The sequence below is a fragment of the Lissotriton vulgaris genome, unplaced genomic scaffold, assembly GCF_964263255.1.
Source record: "Lissotriton vulgaris unplaced genomic scaffold, aLisVul1.2 SCAFFOLD_1342, whole genome shotgun sequence".
Taxonomy (NCBI): Eukaryota; Metazoa; Chordata; class Amphibia; order Caudata; family Salamandridae; genus Lissotriton; species Lissotriton vulgaris.
In genome coordinates, this window is record NW_028248619.1 from 540393 (window position 1) to 560244 (window position 19852).

Sequence of the window (19852 nt, forward strand, 5' to 3'; positions counted from 1 at the left end):
ACAAAACATCTCATAACAAAGCATAGCCTAGCAAAACACAACAAAACATAGCATAGCATAACAAAACACAAAAAAAACTAGCATGGCTTAACAAAACATAACAAAACATATAATAGCAAAACACAGCATAGCATACCAAACGCAGCAAAACATAGCATAGCCAAGCATAACAAAACATAGCATAGCAAAACAAAGCATAGCATAATAAAACACAACAAAGCATAGCATAGCATAACAAAACATAGCAGAACAAAGCATAGCAGAACAAAGCATAGCAGAGCAAAACTTAGCATAGCATAACAAAACATAGCATAGCATAACAAAGCATAGCCTAGCAAAACACAACAAAACATAGCATAACAAAACACAACAAAACATAGCATAGCGCAACAAAACAAAGCATAGGATAGCAAAACTAAACATAGCATAACAAAACAAAGCTTCGGATAGCAAAACAAAACAGCATAGCATAACAAAACATAGCATAACATAACAAAACATAGCATAACAAAACACAACAAAACAGCATAGCTTAACAAAACAAAACATAGCATGGCTGAACAAAACATAACAAAACATAATAGCATAGCAAAACACAGCATAGCATACCAACACAACAAAACATAGCATAACAAAACATAGCATAGCAAAACAAAGCATAGCATAATAAAACACAGCATAGCATAACAAAGCATAGCAAAGCATAACAAAACATAACAGAGCATAACAAAACATAGCATAGCATAGCATAACATAGTATAGCAAAACATAGCATAGCATAACAAAACATAGCATAGCATAACAAAACAGCATAGCATAGCATAACAAAACAAAACATAGGATAGCAAAACAAAACATAGCATAGAATACAGCATCACTCAGCACCACCACAGCATCACTCAGCACCACCACAGCATCACTCTGTGGCACCACAACATCACTGAGCTCCACCACTGCATCAATCTGTGCAACCATTCAACAACAACAACTGGTTCAAATATGTTATCTCAATGTTTCAAGCTTTATTACAAATGTAACAAAAAGATGTTAATATTTGACATATGTTATTGGATTTTCGTCACAATAAAATACACTGAACATAATCTTCACAAATGTTATTTACAAAAGTTTAAGCTATTGCCATTATAAATTACAATATCTTTTATTTAAGTATTAATTATTTTAAAAAATTAAAAACCATTGTTATTTGTAATATCAATACATGTAAGTCACGTAAATACAACACATATTGCATTACAAATGCTATAGGTGTCACATTTGCAAAAGTTATAACTATTGCCATGGTAAATGACAAAGCTATTAATTTCGCTATTTTCAAAAACAAAACCTAAATAAAAAATGTGTCATTTACAATACCAATAGCTGAAACTTTCATAATACGAGACCTATTGCATTGCAAATGCTTGTTTCCTTGGCAGGTGAAGTTCGCAGAGGTCACTCTTGAGGAATAGAATACCTGCAGCACACTGGATGCCCTGCATTCAGTGTGCTGCAAACTCTTAACTGCTAAGGCAGGCCTGCAGCAAGGCAGTCATGTAACAGAGGTTGGGGTCACAGCTAAAAATGAACATGTTAATTGTACGTTTTCGGGACACTTGATAGCTTTGCAAGTGCATGCGATAATAGAACACTTCCCAAGAGAGAAAGTTTAACAAGTGCCTATCTAGAGGTACCGTTTCTTTCCTTTGTTTTTAATTAAAAACGAATCAGTCAAACCTTTAAAATGACACTTTATACTCGGGAACCTCTGAATTTGTTATGAAAGGGAGTGGACAAATAGCCAACCAAGCTTTACAAAGGGAAACGCACTGTAATGTACCTTCGAGCTGCCAGACTGACCTTCCAGCGCCATGGACACTTCTTTGGTAGTTAATGAGCCAGCTCCTTTGGCGTGCCCAAAACATCAAAGCGGCCGAAAGGGGGGAAAGGAGGGGAGAGTGCAATCCGAGGTGACAATCCAGCAGTGTGTAGGGCAAACAGGGCACAAAGTGGAAGTGGTATTGTCTGGGATTCTTTGTTGTTGGTCTGTATTGTAATTGCATTAAAATACACTTTCCTTCCCTGATAACACATTGAAGTGAATCAGCAGATGGATAGCACGTTACAATGTAGGGGGAGGGTGCTTGGTTAGAAGCATGCTGAATGAAGTGCCGCCCACATTCAAATCACTTTTGTGTTATGCAACGGTGACCAGATTGGTGCTCTTTACATTCACATTGCAGATGCATGTATTGGTGGGAAGAGAAGAAAAGTGTAGAGAGCAGGCACTTTACATTAATTTGATTGCTATGCACGATTGAGAGGGTATCACTTAAGTCCATTTAAAAAATAGCATAGATTTTCAATAAAAAAAAAATTCAATCACTACGGATTTGCAAAGTTAAGGTAAGAATTTTATCTGACAGGTCTGTTTCGAATGGCTTCTAAGCTTGCCAGAGCTTGTGACTCAAAAGTTAAACGTATATTGGAACAGTATTACCAACTGAGCTTCGAGTAGCTCTTTTCACCTTTGAATAGAATCGAGGCTGTTTGCAACTAGCTGCAGTATTATGACCACAGCTTCCATCTACAATACACTTCATCTAACACAGACATGAGTACCAATGACTCAGCTCTTGGGAACCGGCACTTTAAAGCCGCCACTGCTTGACGTGCACTGCCTGGATGAAATGTCTATCACTGGATAGAAAGCTTGGTGTCCCTACTTATAATTAATGCTTTAAAGGGAAATCTAGAAGTACAGGTACTTACTCTTTAGAGGACCTGTTTGTTCTTAAGAGGTGTCGGTACTCTGTCACTAAATGTATTTAAGCAATGTTGAGAAGTGCAGGTGCTTTCCCTTTCACATTAAAGAAGTGCAGGAACTTAGTGCCGGATAGTACCTGCGCATTTAAAGCACTGTGTATAATTGTACTCGCCGTTTCCATAGAAATTCTACTTATCTGTTCAAACAGACAACATGCAAATGTGCAAGGTTCCAGTTAAACCATCATCCCAAGCTAAATGTCTACATAGATTTCCTGAAAACCTTCCTCCACAAATGTTTAATATTCATTGATTTCAACAGGACAAGCCTCCAAAATCTCTCGTGTTCACCAGACCACGTGACTCAAAAGGTTGCGAAGTACGCAATAAGTTTGTCGGTCTATGGTCACCAAAATAAACAAACAACATGCCTGCGGCTCGATCCGCTGTAACGTGCTCTGCTATGGCCAGTTCTGCCCCAGTTACTGCTCACATTCATGATAGAAGGCGCCTGGCCTTGGTGTATCGGATAAGTAACCTATGCTGGATAAACAGGAGGCGTCTGGGTCTGTACAGAGGAGGAGGTCCTCAGAATTAAGCTTATTGTCCGTCTGGACAGCAAGGGGGCCAATTTGAAAGGTCACTTGAGAGCCTGGACTGGGAGGGCGGGGACATGGGGAATAAACACGCACGGTGGGGGGTGGGCGCGAAATGTATACTAAGCAAATAAGAAAGGGACCCCCTGCGACTAGTAACAAGTTCCTAGGTCAGGGCACAATATTAATCAAAATAACAATACCTAGGCAACTTAGGGGTCCTGCAAAGATATCAGGTACAAGAACGCATTGATAATAAAAACACAAATTTTGTGTGCAGTGAAACAGTGTACAGGATAGATAAACTAGTATACCAAGTTCATATAAATCTGATTTATTTAGCAAGTATCACATAGAGTAATTTTTATTTAAAAATAACATATACACAATGAATCAATAAAAAAGTTTATACATAAGATTTCAACATATATATCACATGTAAAATCAATTTGCACAAGTAAAATTATACATTTGTAAAAAACAACAACCAAGTGGATAAATGAGGACCGGTTTCCTTGGATGCTTGATTCCGGTCTAGGAAAGACATGGCTTGGTAGTTCGGGCTGGACTATTCCCATGAGGCACAGGGTCAAGGCTGATTTGCATATAGCCATGGTCTGACCTAGGGTGGTGTGGAGTGCAAAAAAACGATGGATTTAGACTAAGATCTTTGTACTGGGGTGAATGTAAGACATTGTTCTGCATTCTGTCCATCAACTGTGTTTTTTGCAAAGTTCTATATAACATGCCAGTCCCTCTCACGGTATTCACCCAGGGGAACAACAACGATATAGCTTCATTAAAACTGGCAACTTTGTGGCACCCCTACACATGTCACAAATTTTTCACTTATGTGCCTGCACGTTGTATTCCTTTTTTCAGGAAATACCTCAAAGAAAACAGCGGCATGTATTAGACTTGTCCCTTCAACGTATAAAATATTATAATTGTCAAAAGTTAATTGCATGAAAATTTGGCACTCAAGTCTTTGGGGGAAGTGACCTCTTCGTATCCCACCCTGGCAAAAGCCCAGGACCATAAATAGGCCAGCATTAAGGCTGAAACATGTTGATGTTTAGTTAGGGTCATAGGACCATTGCATCTGCCCCCTACCATAGTCTTTTTATCCCTTCCCTCCCACTCCACTAATAAAAGATACTTTAGGAGAGAGGGAGGAATGTATCTTAATGTTACGCCCTCATACCAAAATATCTTCATAAGTGCTCCCTGAAACATGGTCGAGTCCAACCTGACCTTTAGGAGCCAGGTTGAGCCCAATGATTAACCATGTCACTATTAAAGTGAGTGAGGGCTATAATAACAAAAGGGTCTTCATCCCTTCTTCTCAACTAAGGCCCTTCACTGAACGATCCAGTGTGGCCAGGTGTAGACTCTTTCGGGTGCTCTGTGAGTTTCAGAACACCCCTCGTTATTATTAGTCGTTCTTTCTTTTCCAACCTTCCCCACTCCCCTTTAAACGCGTAGGGACCTTAATAGGTTCCAGGAGGGATATCTTTCTATGTCATACAAGATCTGATTGTGGCACATGGGGCTACTCAATAGATAGTGTGTGCTTGTGTAGAGTGGCATGAGCTAACTTGATTGGATCAATACTTCATTTTTTTTATTACCTTAAGCAGGAGCACAGACAATGTTGTGGCTGAGATGGTGACAGGTGTTTGAATGTTTCAGTGCATTGGAGTCCTGCAGCAGCAAGACACAGGCAGGACATATTGGATGAGTCAGATCAGTCGTCTGTATCCTGCCAATGGAGGCATGGACAGTGCATAGGCTGGCACTGGATGCCAACCTCCAGTACCATCCATGGACCAGCCAACGACCGGCATTTAAACATATAGAGGCTCATATGTGACTTTAGGGCAGGCTCAAGATACAGCATGACAAAAGCTTGACAGACATTATAAATAATTTACAAGTTCCCTTGTCTATAAGCAGCAGAATAATCAAAATTGGATTTCTGCAGCTATGAATCTGGAGGGGGAGACTAGTTTTCAAATAAGCAGTCCCCTAGCTCGCGTGCTACAACTCAAATCTTAAATTTGCTCCCCCTCACCCCTTTTCAAATCTACCAGCCGCCACTGGCACAACCCCCAATGCCAAATCTCATTTGTTAAATCTCATAATGTACTCATGATATACCTGATAAACATGTGTGTGAAGTCCTAATATCTGTTGCCACCTCTTGTGATGTCCCTACCAGTGAGGTCACTTCCTATGATATCATGTGCAATGTCACGCGTGGTGACATGATGTGATGACACTCGTCATGATTTCACTTGCATACTCCCTAACCTGGTTAGTCCCCCTACTTCTTTAGGTCGAGCCTAGAGCAGCGCAAGCGCTGTACTCTGGCAAAACTTTTAGTAAGGGCTTCAGAAAATTCTACCACTGTGGCCTAGAGCTTGCGTGCATGTGCGTGGGCACGCGCTTACGAACAGAGGCGCAATATGGCTTTCCTCTGTCGTCATGGGTCACAGGCCCTGGCTGTTCACTCCTCCTTCTGCATTCCATTCTCCTTATCTACAAAGGTGAAAACAACCCAGCGCGGACCTTCCTCTCAACCCCTCCCTTTGGACAGGGAGGAGGGAAACTGCTCCTGTTTGCAGGCCTCACCACTGTTCATGCCATGGATGTTTGTCAATAGGGCATGAACAGTGCATTTCATTTCTTGGAAACAAGTGTCCCTCTCTCCCTTTCCACTCTGGGCCGCTCGCTCCTCTGGCCCCCACCTCTAGGCTTCAAGGTCAGAGTCTGCCAGCAGCTTCGCTCTGCAACTCTTCTCTCCTCCTTCTCCCCCCCCCCCTTTTTCAGAGGGGAGGGGAAGGGAGGCTGGGTCCATTGCAAGCTTCTCAACCAGCAGCTTTAGGTATGTCATAACAGCGGCCAATTTATCCCTTAATACGTAGTGCTTACTCCCTTTGCCCCCTGCCCTGTCGTAACACTTATCATCAGGTCCAAAGCTCACTGTGCTTGCCCCCGCTCTGTCCTAACACTTATCATCAGGTTCAAAGCTCGCCGTGCTTACCCCCTCTGCCCCCTGCTCTGTCCTAACACTTATCATCAGGTTCAAAGCTCACCGTGTTTACGCCCCCTGCCCCCGCTCTGTCCTAACACTTATCATCAGGTTCAAAGCTCGCCCTGCTTACCCCCCTGCCCCCGCTCTGGCCTAACACTTATCATCAGGTTCAAAGCTCGCCGTGCTTACCTCCCTGCCCCCGCTCGGTCTTAACACTTATCATCTGGTTCAAAGCTCGCCATGCTTACCCCCTGCCCCCCACTCTGTCCTAACACTTACCATCAGGTTCAAAGCTTGCCGGGCTTACTCCCCTGCCTCCCGCTCTGTCCTAACACTGACCATCAGGTTCAAAGCTTGCCGTGCTTACCCTCTCTCCCCCTGCACTGTCCTAACACTTATCATCAGGTTCAAAGCTCGCCGTGCTTACCCCCCTGCCCCCTGCTCTGTCCTAACACTTATCATCAGGTTCAAAGCTCGCCCTGCTTACCTCCCTGCCCCCGCTCTGTCCTAACACTTATCATCAGGTTCAAAGCTCGCCATGCTTACCCCCTGCCCCCCACTCTGTCCTAACACTTACCATCAGGTTCAAAGCTTGCCGTGCTTACTCCCCTGCCTCCCGCTCTGTCCTAACACTTACCATCAGGTTCAAAGCTTGCCGTGCTTACTCCCCTGCCTCCCGCTCTGTCCTAACACTGACCATCAGGTTCAAAGCTTGCCGTGCTTACCCTCTCTCCCCCTGCACTGTCCTAACACTTATCATCAGGTTCAAAGCTCGCCGTGCTTACCCCCCTGCCCCCTGCTCTGGCCTAACACTTACCATCTGGTTCAAAGCTCGCCATGCTTACCCCCTGCCCCCCACTCTGTCCTAACACTTATCATGAGGTTCAAAGCTTGCCGTGCTTACTCCCCTGCCTCCCGCTCTGTCCTAACACTGACCATCAGGTTCAAAGCTTGCCGTGCTTACGCCCCCTGCCCCCGCTCTGTCCTAACACTTATCATCAGGTTCAAAGCTCGCCCTGCTTACCCCCCTGCCCCCGCTCTGGCCTAACACTTATCATCAGGTTCAAAGCTCGCCATGCTTACCTCCCTGCCCCCGCTCGGTCTTAACACTTATCATCTGGTTCAAAGCTCGCCATGCTTACCCCCTGCCCCCCACTCTGTCCTAACACTTATCATCAGGTTCAAAGCTCGCCGTGCTTACCCCCTCTGCCCCCTGCTCTGTCCTAACACTTATCATCAGGTTCAAAGCTCACCGTGTTTACGCCCCCTGCCCCCGCTCTGTCCTAACACTTATCATCAGGTTCAAAGCTCGCCCTGCTTACCCCCCTGCCCCCGCTCTGGCCTAACACTTATCATCAGGTTCAAAGCTCGCCGTGCTTACCTCCCTGCCCCCGCTCGGTCTTAACACTTATCATCTGGTTCAAAGCTCGCCATGCTTACCCCCTGCCCCCCACTCTGTCCTAACACTTACCATCAGGTTCAAAGCTTGCCGGGCTTACTCCCCTGCCTCCCGCTCTGTCCTAACACTGACCATCAGGTTCAAAGCTTGCCGTGCTTACCCTCTCTCCCCCTGCACTGTCCTAACACTTATCATCAGGTTCAAAGCTCGCCGTGCTTACCCCCCTGCCCCCTGCTCTGTCCTAACACTTATCATCAGGTTCAAAGCTCGCCCTGCTTACCTCCCTGCCCCCGCTCTGTCCTAACACTTATCATCAGGTTCAAAGCTCGCCATGCTTACCCCCTGCCCCCCACTCTGTCCTAACACTTACCATCAGGTTCAAAGCTTGCCGTGCTTACTCCCCTGCCTCCCGCTCTGTCCTAACACTTACCATCAGGTTCAAAGCTTGCCGTGCTTACTCCCCTGCCTCCCGCTCTGTCCTAACACTGACCATCAGGTTCAAAGCTTGCCGTGCTTACCCTCTCTCCCCCTGCACTGTCCTAACACTTATCATCAGGTTCAAAGCTCGCCGTGCTTACCCCCCTGCCCCCTGCTCTGGCCTAACACTTACCATCTGGTTCAAAGCTCGCCATGCTTACCCCCTGCCCCCCACTCTGTCCTAACACTTATCATGAGGTTCAAAGCTTGCCGTGCTTACTCCCCTGCCTCCCGCTCTGTCCTAACACTGACCATCAGGTTCAAAGCTTGCCGTGCTTACGCCCCCTGCCCCCGCTCTGTCCTAACACTTATCATCAGGTTCAAAGCTCGCCCTGCTTACCCCCCTGCCCCCGCTCTGGCCTAACACTTATCATCAGGTTCAAAGCTCGCCATGCTTACCTCCCTGCCCCCGCTCGGTCTTAACACTTATCATCTGGTTCAAAGCTCGCCATGCTTACCCCCTGCCCCCCACTCTGTCCTAACACTTACCATCAGGTTCAAAGCTTGCCGTGCTTACTCCCCTGCCTCCCGCTCTGTCCTAACACTGACTATCAGGTTCAAAGCTTGCCGTGCTTACCCTCTCTCCCCCTGCACTGTCCTAACACTTATCATCAGGTTCAAAGCTTGCCGTGCTTACCCTCGCCCCGTCCTAACACTTATCATCAGGTTCAAAGCATGCTGTGCTTACCCCCCTGCGCCCCCCTCTGTCCTAACACTTATCAGGTTCAAAGTTCGCCATGCTTACCCCCCTGCCCCCACTCTGTCATAACACTTATCATCAGGTTCAAAGCTCGCTGTGATTACCCCCCTGCCCTGTCCTAACACTTATCATCAGGTTCAAAGCTTGCCGTGCTTACCCCCCTGCCCCCGCGCAGTCCTAACACGTATCATCAGGTTCAAAGCTCGCTGTGCTTATCCCCCTGCCCCCACTCTGTCGTAACACTTATCAGGTTCAAAGCTCGCTGCGCTTATCCACCTGTTCCCGCTCTGTCCTAACACTTATCATCATGTTCAAAGCTCGCCGTGCTTAACCCCCTGCCCCCCGCTTTGACCTAACACTTATCATCAGGTTCAAAGCTGGCCGTGCTTACCCTCCTGCCCCACGCTCTGTCCTAACACTTAACAGGTTCACAGCTTGCCATAAGCAGCACAATATCCTTGGTGCAACAACATCAACTGTTGCATGGCTAAACACTTATAAGGTCCCAAAAGCGAGACCTATTGGCTATGCCAATGCTTGTTTTAGACTTGTGCCATGATGAGTAGGTTTAGGCACTGTCTTTGCCCTTCAAGATCTGCATAGGTTAGTCTACCGTTAGCCTCTGGATTCCCGGATATAATGTGATTATTGTACTGTATGCATCTGTGCTGATTGGTTGCATTTCTGACGACTACTTATTTTATACAATCTTCTCTTCAGCTACTGTAATTTGTCATTATGTCTTAATAACCTTATTTTGAACAGCGTTCTAACACAATCAGTTTAGCAGCACAATCAAAAACTACTAAGATAAAAAATAAATATTGATAAATCTGTCAAGACGTTGACTCTCCATCGAGGTGAACTCAGACGTTTAAGACTGTGATGTCGTAACTGATGGTAAAGGTTTGTATAGCGAGTGTCATGATTCACTGAAGTCTACTTAGGTATTTTGTTTATCAGGAGGGTGAATATCAGGGAGGAGGGAGACAACCAGCAAATGAGAGTGATCTGACATTCATTTACGTATTGGACATAACTCGACACTACTAGAATATTTTATCCAGAATATTTTAGTTGCCAAAGCGGAATTTGAAGAACTACAAACCCCATAAATCAGTGTGCTGCTGATTTAAATAAACAGGATTGTCAGGAGCCACAAGGAACACCAGATCACATGTCCGCCACTCTTTTGGAGTGTGGCTCTTTCGGGTGTGTCTGGCTGCCTGGGGTGAGAGGGGTGTTGCCTGTTGGCAAGTACTAGGCGGAAGAGCGTGTCTACTTGAGCAGTACACGGCTGTAGTTTCTCTAACATTAAACATGTGTTCTATGGTAGTCGCACCCCATAGCAGGGAGTGCTTCTAGCTGTGCCAGCGAGTGCTTCCTCTCTGGTAAATGGCAACGCTTGTTTCGTCTGGCAGGCTAGCATCGCCTTCCCATCCCTTACCTTTACGAAGCTGATGGGGGTCGTGGTGCCTTCGATATCCAGAAGTAAAACCGAGGCCCCAGAAGGCAACTGCACAGGACGCGGCGCCATCTCCCGGCAGAAGTTGCAGAGGCCTCGTTACAGTCAAAGCAACACAAGGGAGCGCATCTGCTGTTCGGCAATCTGCGGAGCTCTACCCCATTGACCAGCTCACAGGGCTCTTCTGTAGCCACGCCCCCTCAGGGAGAGCGGCCCCTCGGCTCTGCAGCGGCACGGGGCAGACAGAAGCAGCTGCGTGCCGAGCAGAGCTGCACAAGAAAAACATACGCCTGACGGCTCTGGAAAGCGCTAAACGGGGGGGGGGGTCTGGTTTGTTTACAATGCCGTCAGCAGTGACCACGGGCAATGACAACCACCTTGTGGGAGAGTGAAACACAGAGATAATCACATGTAAAACAAGCATTGGAAATGCAATAGGGCTCGCATTAGGAAAGTTTGAGCTATTGGTATTATAAATGATTTTTTTATGTATGCGTTATTTTTTAAAATAGCTAAATTAATAGCTTTGTCATTTACAATGCCAAAAGTTATAACTTCCGCAAATGTGACACCTATAGCATTTGTAATGCAACATGTTTTGTATTTACGTGAATTAGATGTATTGATATTACAAATAACAATGGCTTTTAATTTTTTTAAAATAATTAATACTTAAATAATGTATTTAATCTGTAATGGCAATAGCTTAAACTTTTGTAAATAACTTTTGTGAAGATTATGTTCAGTGTTTTTTATTGTGACGAAAATCCAAGGACATAAGTGAAATATTAACATCTTTTTGTGATTAGTAATAAAGCTTGAAACATTGAGAGAACAGATTTGAACCAGTGCTGCTGAGTGGTGCTGCTGAGTGGTGCTGCTGAGTGGCGGTGCTGCGGCGATGCTGTGGTGGTGCTGAGTGATGTAGTGGTGGTGCTGAGTGATACTGTGGTGGTGCTGAGTGGTGCTGTGGTGGTGCTGAGTGGTGCTGTGGTGGTGCTGAGTGGTGCTGTGGTGGTGCTGAGTGATGTGGTGGTGCTGAGTGATAATGTGGTGGTGCTGAGTGATAATGTGGTGGTGCTGAGGGGGTGAGAGTGTGTGAGAGGGTGAGTGAGGGTGTGTGCGGGTGGGGGTGTGAGAGTGAGTGAGGGTGTCTGAGGGTGAGCGGGTGTCTGAGGGTGAGCGGGTGTCTGAGGGTGAACGGGTGTCTGAGGGTGAGCGGGTAAGTGAGGGTGAGCGGGTAAGTGAGGGTGAGCGGGTAATTCAGGGTGAGAGGGTGGGTGGGGGTAAGTGAGGGTGAGAGGGTGGGTGAGGGTCAGGGGTGTGAGGGTGGGTGAGGGGGTGTGCGAGGGTGCTGAGTGGTGAAGTGGTGGTGCTGAGTGAGAATGTGGTGGTGCTGAGTGATAATGTGGTGGTGCTGAGGGGGTGAGAGTGTGTGTGTGAGGGTGAGTGAAGGTGTGTAAGGGTGGGGGGCGTGGGGGTAAGGGTGAGGGATGGTTAGGGAGGGTGAGGGGGTGTGTGAGGGGGTGTGAGGGTGAGGGTATGTGAGGATGAGGGGTGGTGAGGTTGAGGGGGTTTGAGGGTGAGGGTGGTTGAGGGTGAGGGTGTGTGAGGGTGAGTGAAGGTGTGTGAGGGGGGGTGAGGGTGTGTGAGGGGGGGTGAGGGTGTGGGGGTGTGAGGGTGAGGGTATGTGAGGATGAGGGGGGGTGAGGTTGAGGGGGTTTGAGGGTGAGGGGGTTTGAGGGTGAGGGTGTGTGAGGGTGAGTGAGGGTGTTTGAGGGGGGTGAGGGTGTGTGAGGGGTGGTGAGGGTGAGGGGGTGAGAGGGTGTGTGAGGGTGAGAGGGTGTGTGAGGGTGAGAGGGTGTGTGAGGGTGAGAGGGTGTGTGAGTGTGAGGGTGTGTGAGGGTGAGCGGGTGTGAGGGGGTAAGTGAGGGTGAGAGGGTGGGTGGGGGTAAGTGAGGGTGAGAGGGTGGGTGTGGGTAAGTGAGGGTGAGTGGGTGGGAGAGGGTCAGGGGTGCGAGGGTGTGTGAGGGTGAGGGTGTGTGTGAGGGTGAGAGGGGATGTGAGGGTGAGGGGGGTGAGGGGGGTGTAAGGGTGAGACGGGGGTGAGGGTGAGTGAGGGTGTTTGAGGGTGAGTGAGGGTTGTGCACAGAGGAGATGAGTAGGGTGAAGAACGGAGCCATTGCTGGGACTTTTCTGGTAAAATACTTGATGAGAACCCAGGCCAGTATAATGCTGTCTTCTGCGTGCAAGTCTGTGAAGTCATGGTGTATTCGGCAGTGGTGCAAGTACGGTGAAAAACGGAGCCACTGCTGGGACTTTTCTGCTCGTAACTCCCCCCCCAAAAAAAACTCCCGCCATTGCTGTGGCGGGGGAGGGGGGCGGGGGAGCTGCAGCCTTTGAAGACTGATGCCTAGTGCTTGTTGTGGTGAAGGTGGCCTTGAGGTAGCGGAGGTGACTGCTGGGTCTCACAGCTGGATTCCAGGCACAGGCAGCAGATTCTCTTTTAGAGTTGTGCTGGGCGAAGCATGTTGTTGTTGTGACGGGAGGAGAGCTATTCACTAAAGACGTGGGTGAAGCAGAAGACATGAAGTCCTGGAGAGAAACGGTTGATAGGAAACACACGTGCGACAGCGGCTCCCGCATGTGCAGAGGCGCAAATTGATTTTCGCTGCATTTGAAAAGAAAATAATGAGCTTTCCAGTCAAGTGAGGCGTGCTGGATATTTACTGTCTACAGTGTAGATGGAAAGAGAGAAACACAGAAAGGAAATGACCATCATTTGAAAATATCTAAGACTGAAAGTAAAGGCTAAGCGCTGCAATCTGCATGCCTATTGCCGGTGACCGCACATCTTCTACATAGAAGATGTATTGTTTGTTGTTGCTGCAGTTACACAATATCCAAGATGGGTGTGGTGTCGTTTCCTCATGTGTTCGGGTCAACCATTGCTGAAATGAAATAAATGGAGGTAGGGTCTTGAAGCCTATCTGTAAGCAACTGGTGAAGACCATTTCACAGTCAAAGTGAAACTATCCATAAACACTGCCCTGGCTCAGCGGTAAAGAGATTCTGAAACATTTACCTCCTCTTTATTGGATAACGAGTAGGAGGAGCCGGAGGAGTATGACGGCGCAATAAAAACCCTCAGTCCCAAATAGGAGAATAAAAAGAAAGAGGTTGCTGAATGGCATACGTCTTTGGGTTTGGGCCAATTACCGGTGAGTTTGTTGAAGGCTGTATAGCAACATTGAGGTCTTTAATGGTCTCCTGCAGTTTCTGATCATTTCATGATGGATTGTCAAGAGAACAGTTTGTACATGAAGCTAATAATATTAATATTTAGGAAAACTGTTTGGACTTGGAAAATTTCAGAAATTCCTTAACAAACTGAATTTGTCACAGGGCATCAACCACTCGGAAGTCAGCATAGTTGATCAAATTATTGTATAGGAAGTTTGGTCTAGCAATGTTTCCTTAACTCTTGGGGGGGGGAGGAGAAAGGCGAGACACGGCATCAGAGCATAAAAGGAGACACGGCCGGAAACTGAAAGTACGGCCGGCTGGCCGTGAATAATTAGGGGGCGAGAAATGCGCTGGGAGGGCTGCCTTTGATGTGGTAATGCGAGGCAGGCAGGCAGGCGGCTGGTGGTATTGTGCACACGCTTTTTAGGGCTTGCGCTTGCGCAATGACCTAAAAAGCACATGCACAGCATGGAATCGCCAGAGGTTAAACTCTGGATAAGCCACACTAGAGCTTCGCCAGCTATGCACGAGCGCATCAGAAGGCGAGCCCTAATAAACGAGGAAAATATGAAAAAACCTTAATACCAAATGATTTTTTTTGTGACGAAATAGAAAACGAAGGTTAGGGGGTGGCAAGGAGAGTGGCAGTGACTGAATGGAAATAAGCAAAATGAAGAGAAGGCCATAAAGAAACTGTGTAGGAATGATAAGAGAATGGTAAAAAAAGGACAAGAGCATGCATGCCAACATTTTACGATAGGTCAGTGGAAGATTTTGAAAAAAAAGTCGGAGAATGCATTTTTCGAATTGATTTATATTGTGGCAGAAGCGGGGGACTGCTAAAATAAAGTCATTTTTGGCTTCTATACTCTAGAGTCTCCTGCCTGAATCATGTCTGCTCAGCTGGTATGTATGCAAGAGGAAGCAGACAACTAAAACGTTTGGCTGTTCTTTAACTAAGTATTCTCATGGCTTCTTTAAAGCACATCATGGGTGCAACATAGACAGGAGCAGCACATGCTTCCTTTGCATAGGAACACTTGAGCTGAGGCCTCTGTGTTGTAATTAGGGCTCCGAGTTTTTTAGTATTTATTTTTTTGCCATTTCCGTCTGTATTTATCCATATTTATTTTTTGGGCATTTTTTCTATATCCACATTTATTTTTGCCACAAGCAAAAGACGACGCTAAAACTAGTATTTTTCCACATTTATTTAAATCGACAATGCAAACATGCGCTCAGTTGTTATTGGTCAACACTGTACATTCATCTGAAAACGTTGCAATTTGCAGAATGTCCCAAATATGCTTAAAAGTGGTATCACAAGCCATTTGTCTCAGAGCCTTGCAATTTCTATCATCGGCAGAGTGCCACATCCTCTCCCCCACTGAGAGAAACTCACACGGCCTTCAGCTGCAACCCAATTGTGCCCCGCTAGAACTACCTGGAAGCAACTCAATTCAAATTATGCATGAGACTACAGTAATATGTGTAACGGAGTTAGCAGTCCAGTAGTTGGGGTGGGCGGAGCTAGGTGGGCAGAGGGGAAGAGGTGGGGACAGGACAGGAAGGGGCCAGTTAGAGTAGGGACGGGGAACGAGACAGACGCACAAATAAAGAGTTGAATGAATCTACACGTGTCCGTGTATAATTGTAGTAGGACACTACAACTGGCGAACGAGGGTGGGATCAGAGAAGCAGAACCCACTCGAGTGCACCCCGTCCCGCAGCGTGGAGCGTCCAGAGCTCCGCTGCACAAGTGATCCTGCGGCGCCAAAAGTGAGGCCCCCCAGGAGTGACCGGCGGCCGCTTGGAAGCGGAAAAGAGCCGAGAAGAAAAAGAGCGCCGAGTGAAAGCGCCGGAAAAGGAGCCGGTCGCGCTGGACGCGCGAGACCCGCCAAAACCGTGAGCGAAAGTCGGAAGCCCACTCCGACACTGCCCCAGCAACTCTGCAGCGCCGCGAGAGCGAGAGAAGTGCCCCAAGAGCGAGTGGCGAAGTGCCTGCAGCCAGCGCTGACACCGCCGGTAAAAGTGAAACCTTGCCGCCTGATGCGCGGCGCGCGAAGCCGGCAAATCACGCAGAGCAGCGGAAACTCACCCCGACCCTGCCGGAAGAGTGGAGACGTGCCACAGTGCAACAGTGAGTCCGGCAGCCCTGAGCGTGTGTGTGCCTGGAGAGAGAGGAAACCTCGTGGGCTGAAGAGGGGGCGGCCATCTTAAGGTCAGGCAACTTAGAAACAAACCCTATCTAAATAGACGGCGGCCATGTTTGAGTCAGGCAAGAACTAACACAAGCGCCAGCAGTGAAATTATCCGGCTGTAGCAGAGAACCCAGTGAATCTATGGGAGCAAATAACGGCAGTAAGAAACAAACAAACATTGGTAGCTAACGGCAGTAAGAAACAAACAAGCATTGGTAGCTAAAACAGAACATTCTTGGAAACGCACACCAGTCACTGAACCAGAGTCAAGTACAAGCACTGAAGGCCCACCGCCAAGATGTCCAACCCTCCCGCGCAAAACGCTCCCACGCAAAAGGAAGTCAAGGGAGGCACACACCTGCGAGCACCGGAGCCCTTAACAGTCGCAACAGGAAGTAGCATGGGCCTGAAATGGCAAGAATGGCTAGAGGACTTTGAGGACTATATTAAAGGGTCCAAAATTGAGCCAGACAAAGACAAGATAATAGCCCTTCACAACCTAGGAGGGCGCAAGATCAGCAAGATAGTACGAGAGATCCCAACTGATGACAGCGACACCTATGTCAAAGTGAGAGAAGTGTTGAATAACCGCTTTCTGCACAAAAGGAATGTTGATTACGAGCGACACAAGTTCCACCAACAGCGCCAGGACAAAGAAGAGCCACTGAATTCCTTCATACATCGACTGCGACGTCAGTCCCAATACTGTGACTTTACAAACTTCTCGCCCGATGCGGCCATCAAGTCCCAAATAATCTCTGGGTGTCACTCGGAGTCGCTGAGACGACGACTGCTGAGAAAACCGCAAGAAGTCGCGGAGATTGAAGAAAATTCCCAGCTGTATGACCAGGCCGAAGAAAACGCGGCGGACATCGAGATTAGGCCCAGCACTAGCCGCGAACATGCCAACCGTGTCTCTGACCGACGACATGGAAGGCAGGAATATCGAGGCAACCCGCGTGACAGGTCACGCCGATCCAGATTTTCACCCAGACGTCGCCCGGACCACAGAACGAAAGATCCTGAGAGGAGAGATCGGCGACCCGAACGCACGAGGCAGAGCCATGGGCCAACGCTGCAGAACATGTGGACGGACCAATCACTTTGAGGCCATGTGCAGCGATTACCACAGAGAAAAACGCAGTGACAATGACAGACGAGCCAGCCGGCAGAGGCCCTCGAGACCTGAAACCAAACGGTACCACGTCAGAGCTGTTCAGGATGAACCTGCTCGGTCCCCAGCGTCTTCTCACTCCAGCCACGAGTCTAGACGCTCCAAATGGGATCGTCGCTCTCCATCAAGAGACTCCAGATCTTCCTCATCCAGGCGGTCTTCATACACTACAGAGTACATCAACATCGCTGACAACGATCAGCTCAAACGCTACCCACGGCTCAACATCATGGTGGGAAATCATGCAGCGAAATTCGTGATGGACAGTGGCGCGTCGCTCAACTACATCTCAGTTGCCGAGCACGAACGCATGGTTCCAAAACCTCGCTTGCGTTTTGCGCCCGTCCGTGTGTACACCTGGATGTCGAGGAAACCACTCCCATGCCTAGGCAAGTTCGACACCACCCTCACGCATGGCGACATCCCTGTCCCGGCAGTCATCCACGTCATTAAAGGGCCTGATGCCGACTGTCTGTTGAGCCTCCCCACTGCTAAACGCCTGCGCCTGGTGCATATCCTTTTCAATCTGAATGACAGTTCAAACTATGCCATGAAATTTCCATCACTGTTCCAGGGCCTGGGCAAACTGAAAGGCCGGCAAGTTCGTCTGCACATCAATGAACGAGTCAAGCCTGTAGCCCAACATCCACGACGAGTGCCTTTTCACCTGCAATCCGCGGTTGAAAACGAACTGCAGGACCTCTTGGACGCTGACATCATCGAACGCACCGAGGGGCCCACTCCCTGGGTGTCCCCGGTGGTCATTGTCCCCAAAAAAGGGACCCCCGACAAAGTCCGTCTCTGTGTGGACATGCGCCTGCCGAACACGGCTATCGAAAGGGAGAGACACCCCGGCCCACACTTGAGCGATATGATCACGGCACTCAATGGGGCTACGGTGTTTTCTAAACTGGACCTTAACAAGGGCTACCATCAGCTCGAGCTGGACGACAGCTCTCGTTCCATCACCACCTTCGCCACGCACCTTGGTCTCTTCCGCTACAAACGGCTCAGCTTTGGTGTCTCATCAGCCGCTGAAATTTTCCAAGAGGCGATACGTCTGATCATCCAACACATACCGAACTCCCTCAAAGAAGGCGACAAAGTCCTCGTCAAGCAAGAACAACGCCAAAAGACTGACTGTCGCTTCAGGGATGAGCCCCTCACAATTGTGCAACAAAAGGGCACCATGGTGACCGCAGAATCAGAAAGTCGGCGAGTCACCCGCAATGCATCTCACTTCAAGAAATGCCCTCCTGAAAAACATGACTGCCTACCCACAGCCCCCACACCTGAGGGTCAAGACAACCCGGAGTCCGGCGCACCCAACTCTGAACCCTCACTGGTGCGAGAACCAGTAGCTGAGAACATTGTGTCCGCACCGGCGAGACCTAGACGTCATGTGCAGCCTCCAAAGAGACTAATCGAAGAAATTGACTAATTTCTATTCCCATTGCTATTTTGTTAAGAAAGGGGGAGATGTAACGGAGTTAGCAGTCCAGTAGTTGGGGTGGGCGGAGCTAGGTGGGCAGAGGGGAAGAGGTGGGGACAGGACAGGAAGGGGCCAGTTAGAGTAGGGACGGGGAACGAGACAGACGCACAAATAAAGAGTTGAATGAATCTACACGTGTCCGTGTATAATTGTAGTAGGACACTACAATATGCTGCCTGAAAAAAGTAACAGCATAACGGAAAAAGAAAACACTCATAGGGAATACAACTTAAAGCTTTTACACTCATTATTCAGAAATCAATGAGTGTTTTTGCTTGTAAAGCTAACAACATGAAAGGAAAAGTAGCGCTTCACTCACAAAATCTGTAAGGTGGCACTAATGTGTTTCAGTGTAAATACAACTAATCTGCCCACCTTGTGACTACTCTGTCTTGCTTTATTTAGTTATGTATTTATTGTTTGTATATTAAAACTTTTTTTCTTTCCTCCTGAGGCTGCATTTTGCAAAGACATTGGCAGCAAAAAGTGTTTCTTCTTTTTTTGGATCCATTTCATTGTGGTGCTTAAACCGACTGCCTCTTGTCTCCTTTCTCAGCACAATAAAGCTCTTAATTTGTTTCTCTTTTAAAAAAAATCTTATCTTGAAAACTTCTCTTAATCCCCCACATTCCTGGTTGGACTACTGAGCGTTTGTTTATTCATGGCTTCGCCTCCAGCACACAAGCAGCCCCTGAGACCCGCCTCCCCGAGTGCCAGTGTTTGGATTTGGCTGACCAGTAGAGTGGAGGGGGGGGGGGGGGTCCAAACCTTACAGTACCCATCCGTATATAGCACTCTCCAGAGCTGCTGGTTTTCATTTCACCGAAAGCTCTTTCAAAGGGACATAGATACTGTATTATACTGGTATTTATGTAGTGCTTCATGGACAGCAATGATTGTGTGCAAGACCTGCTGGATGAAATCCCATCCCACCTGGAGTGCATCTCGTGATGTGTGGCACCAACAACGTTGTCGGCAAGGGAAAAAAGTTGGCGAATAACATGCAATGTTTTCAAAGGATTCTAAATATAAATGTTTACACACTTTTTTTATACTCTTGTTGACACGATTTCAGGAGGTTTTTTTTTCTTTAAGTTTGATGTTTATCTTTAGTTTCCAGAAGTAAACCCCAGTCTGCGAGGAAAAGTCAGGTGCTGGTGCAATCAGCAGAGTGACGAGGCAGGGGTTAAGGGGTCAAAGCACAACAAAGCCTCATTAACAAGTAAACAGTCTGTCAAAGACCTGTGAAGTACTCGGGTGCGGCTGTGTGTGTGCCCGGTTGTCTCAGCCCGGCCGACA

General features: G+C 47.7%; 1 protein-coding gene across 1 annotated transcript in view; it reads right to left on the bottom strand.

Moving 5' to 3' along the window:
* The window catches only part of ENOPH1 (enolase-phosphatase 1), a 146899-nt gene extending 136257 nt beyond the window's left edge, over positions 1-10642 (bottom strand). Inside the window, exon 1 of the mRNA XM_086950027.1 lies at positions 10423-10642. Coding sequence (XP_086806153.1) covers positions 10423-10512 — 90 coding nt within the window. The 5' untranslated portion in view covers positions 10513-10642. The remainder of the gene's footprint in view (positions 1-10422) is intronic.
* Positions 10643-19852: the final 9210 nt, after the last annotated feature.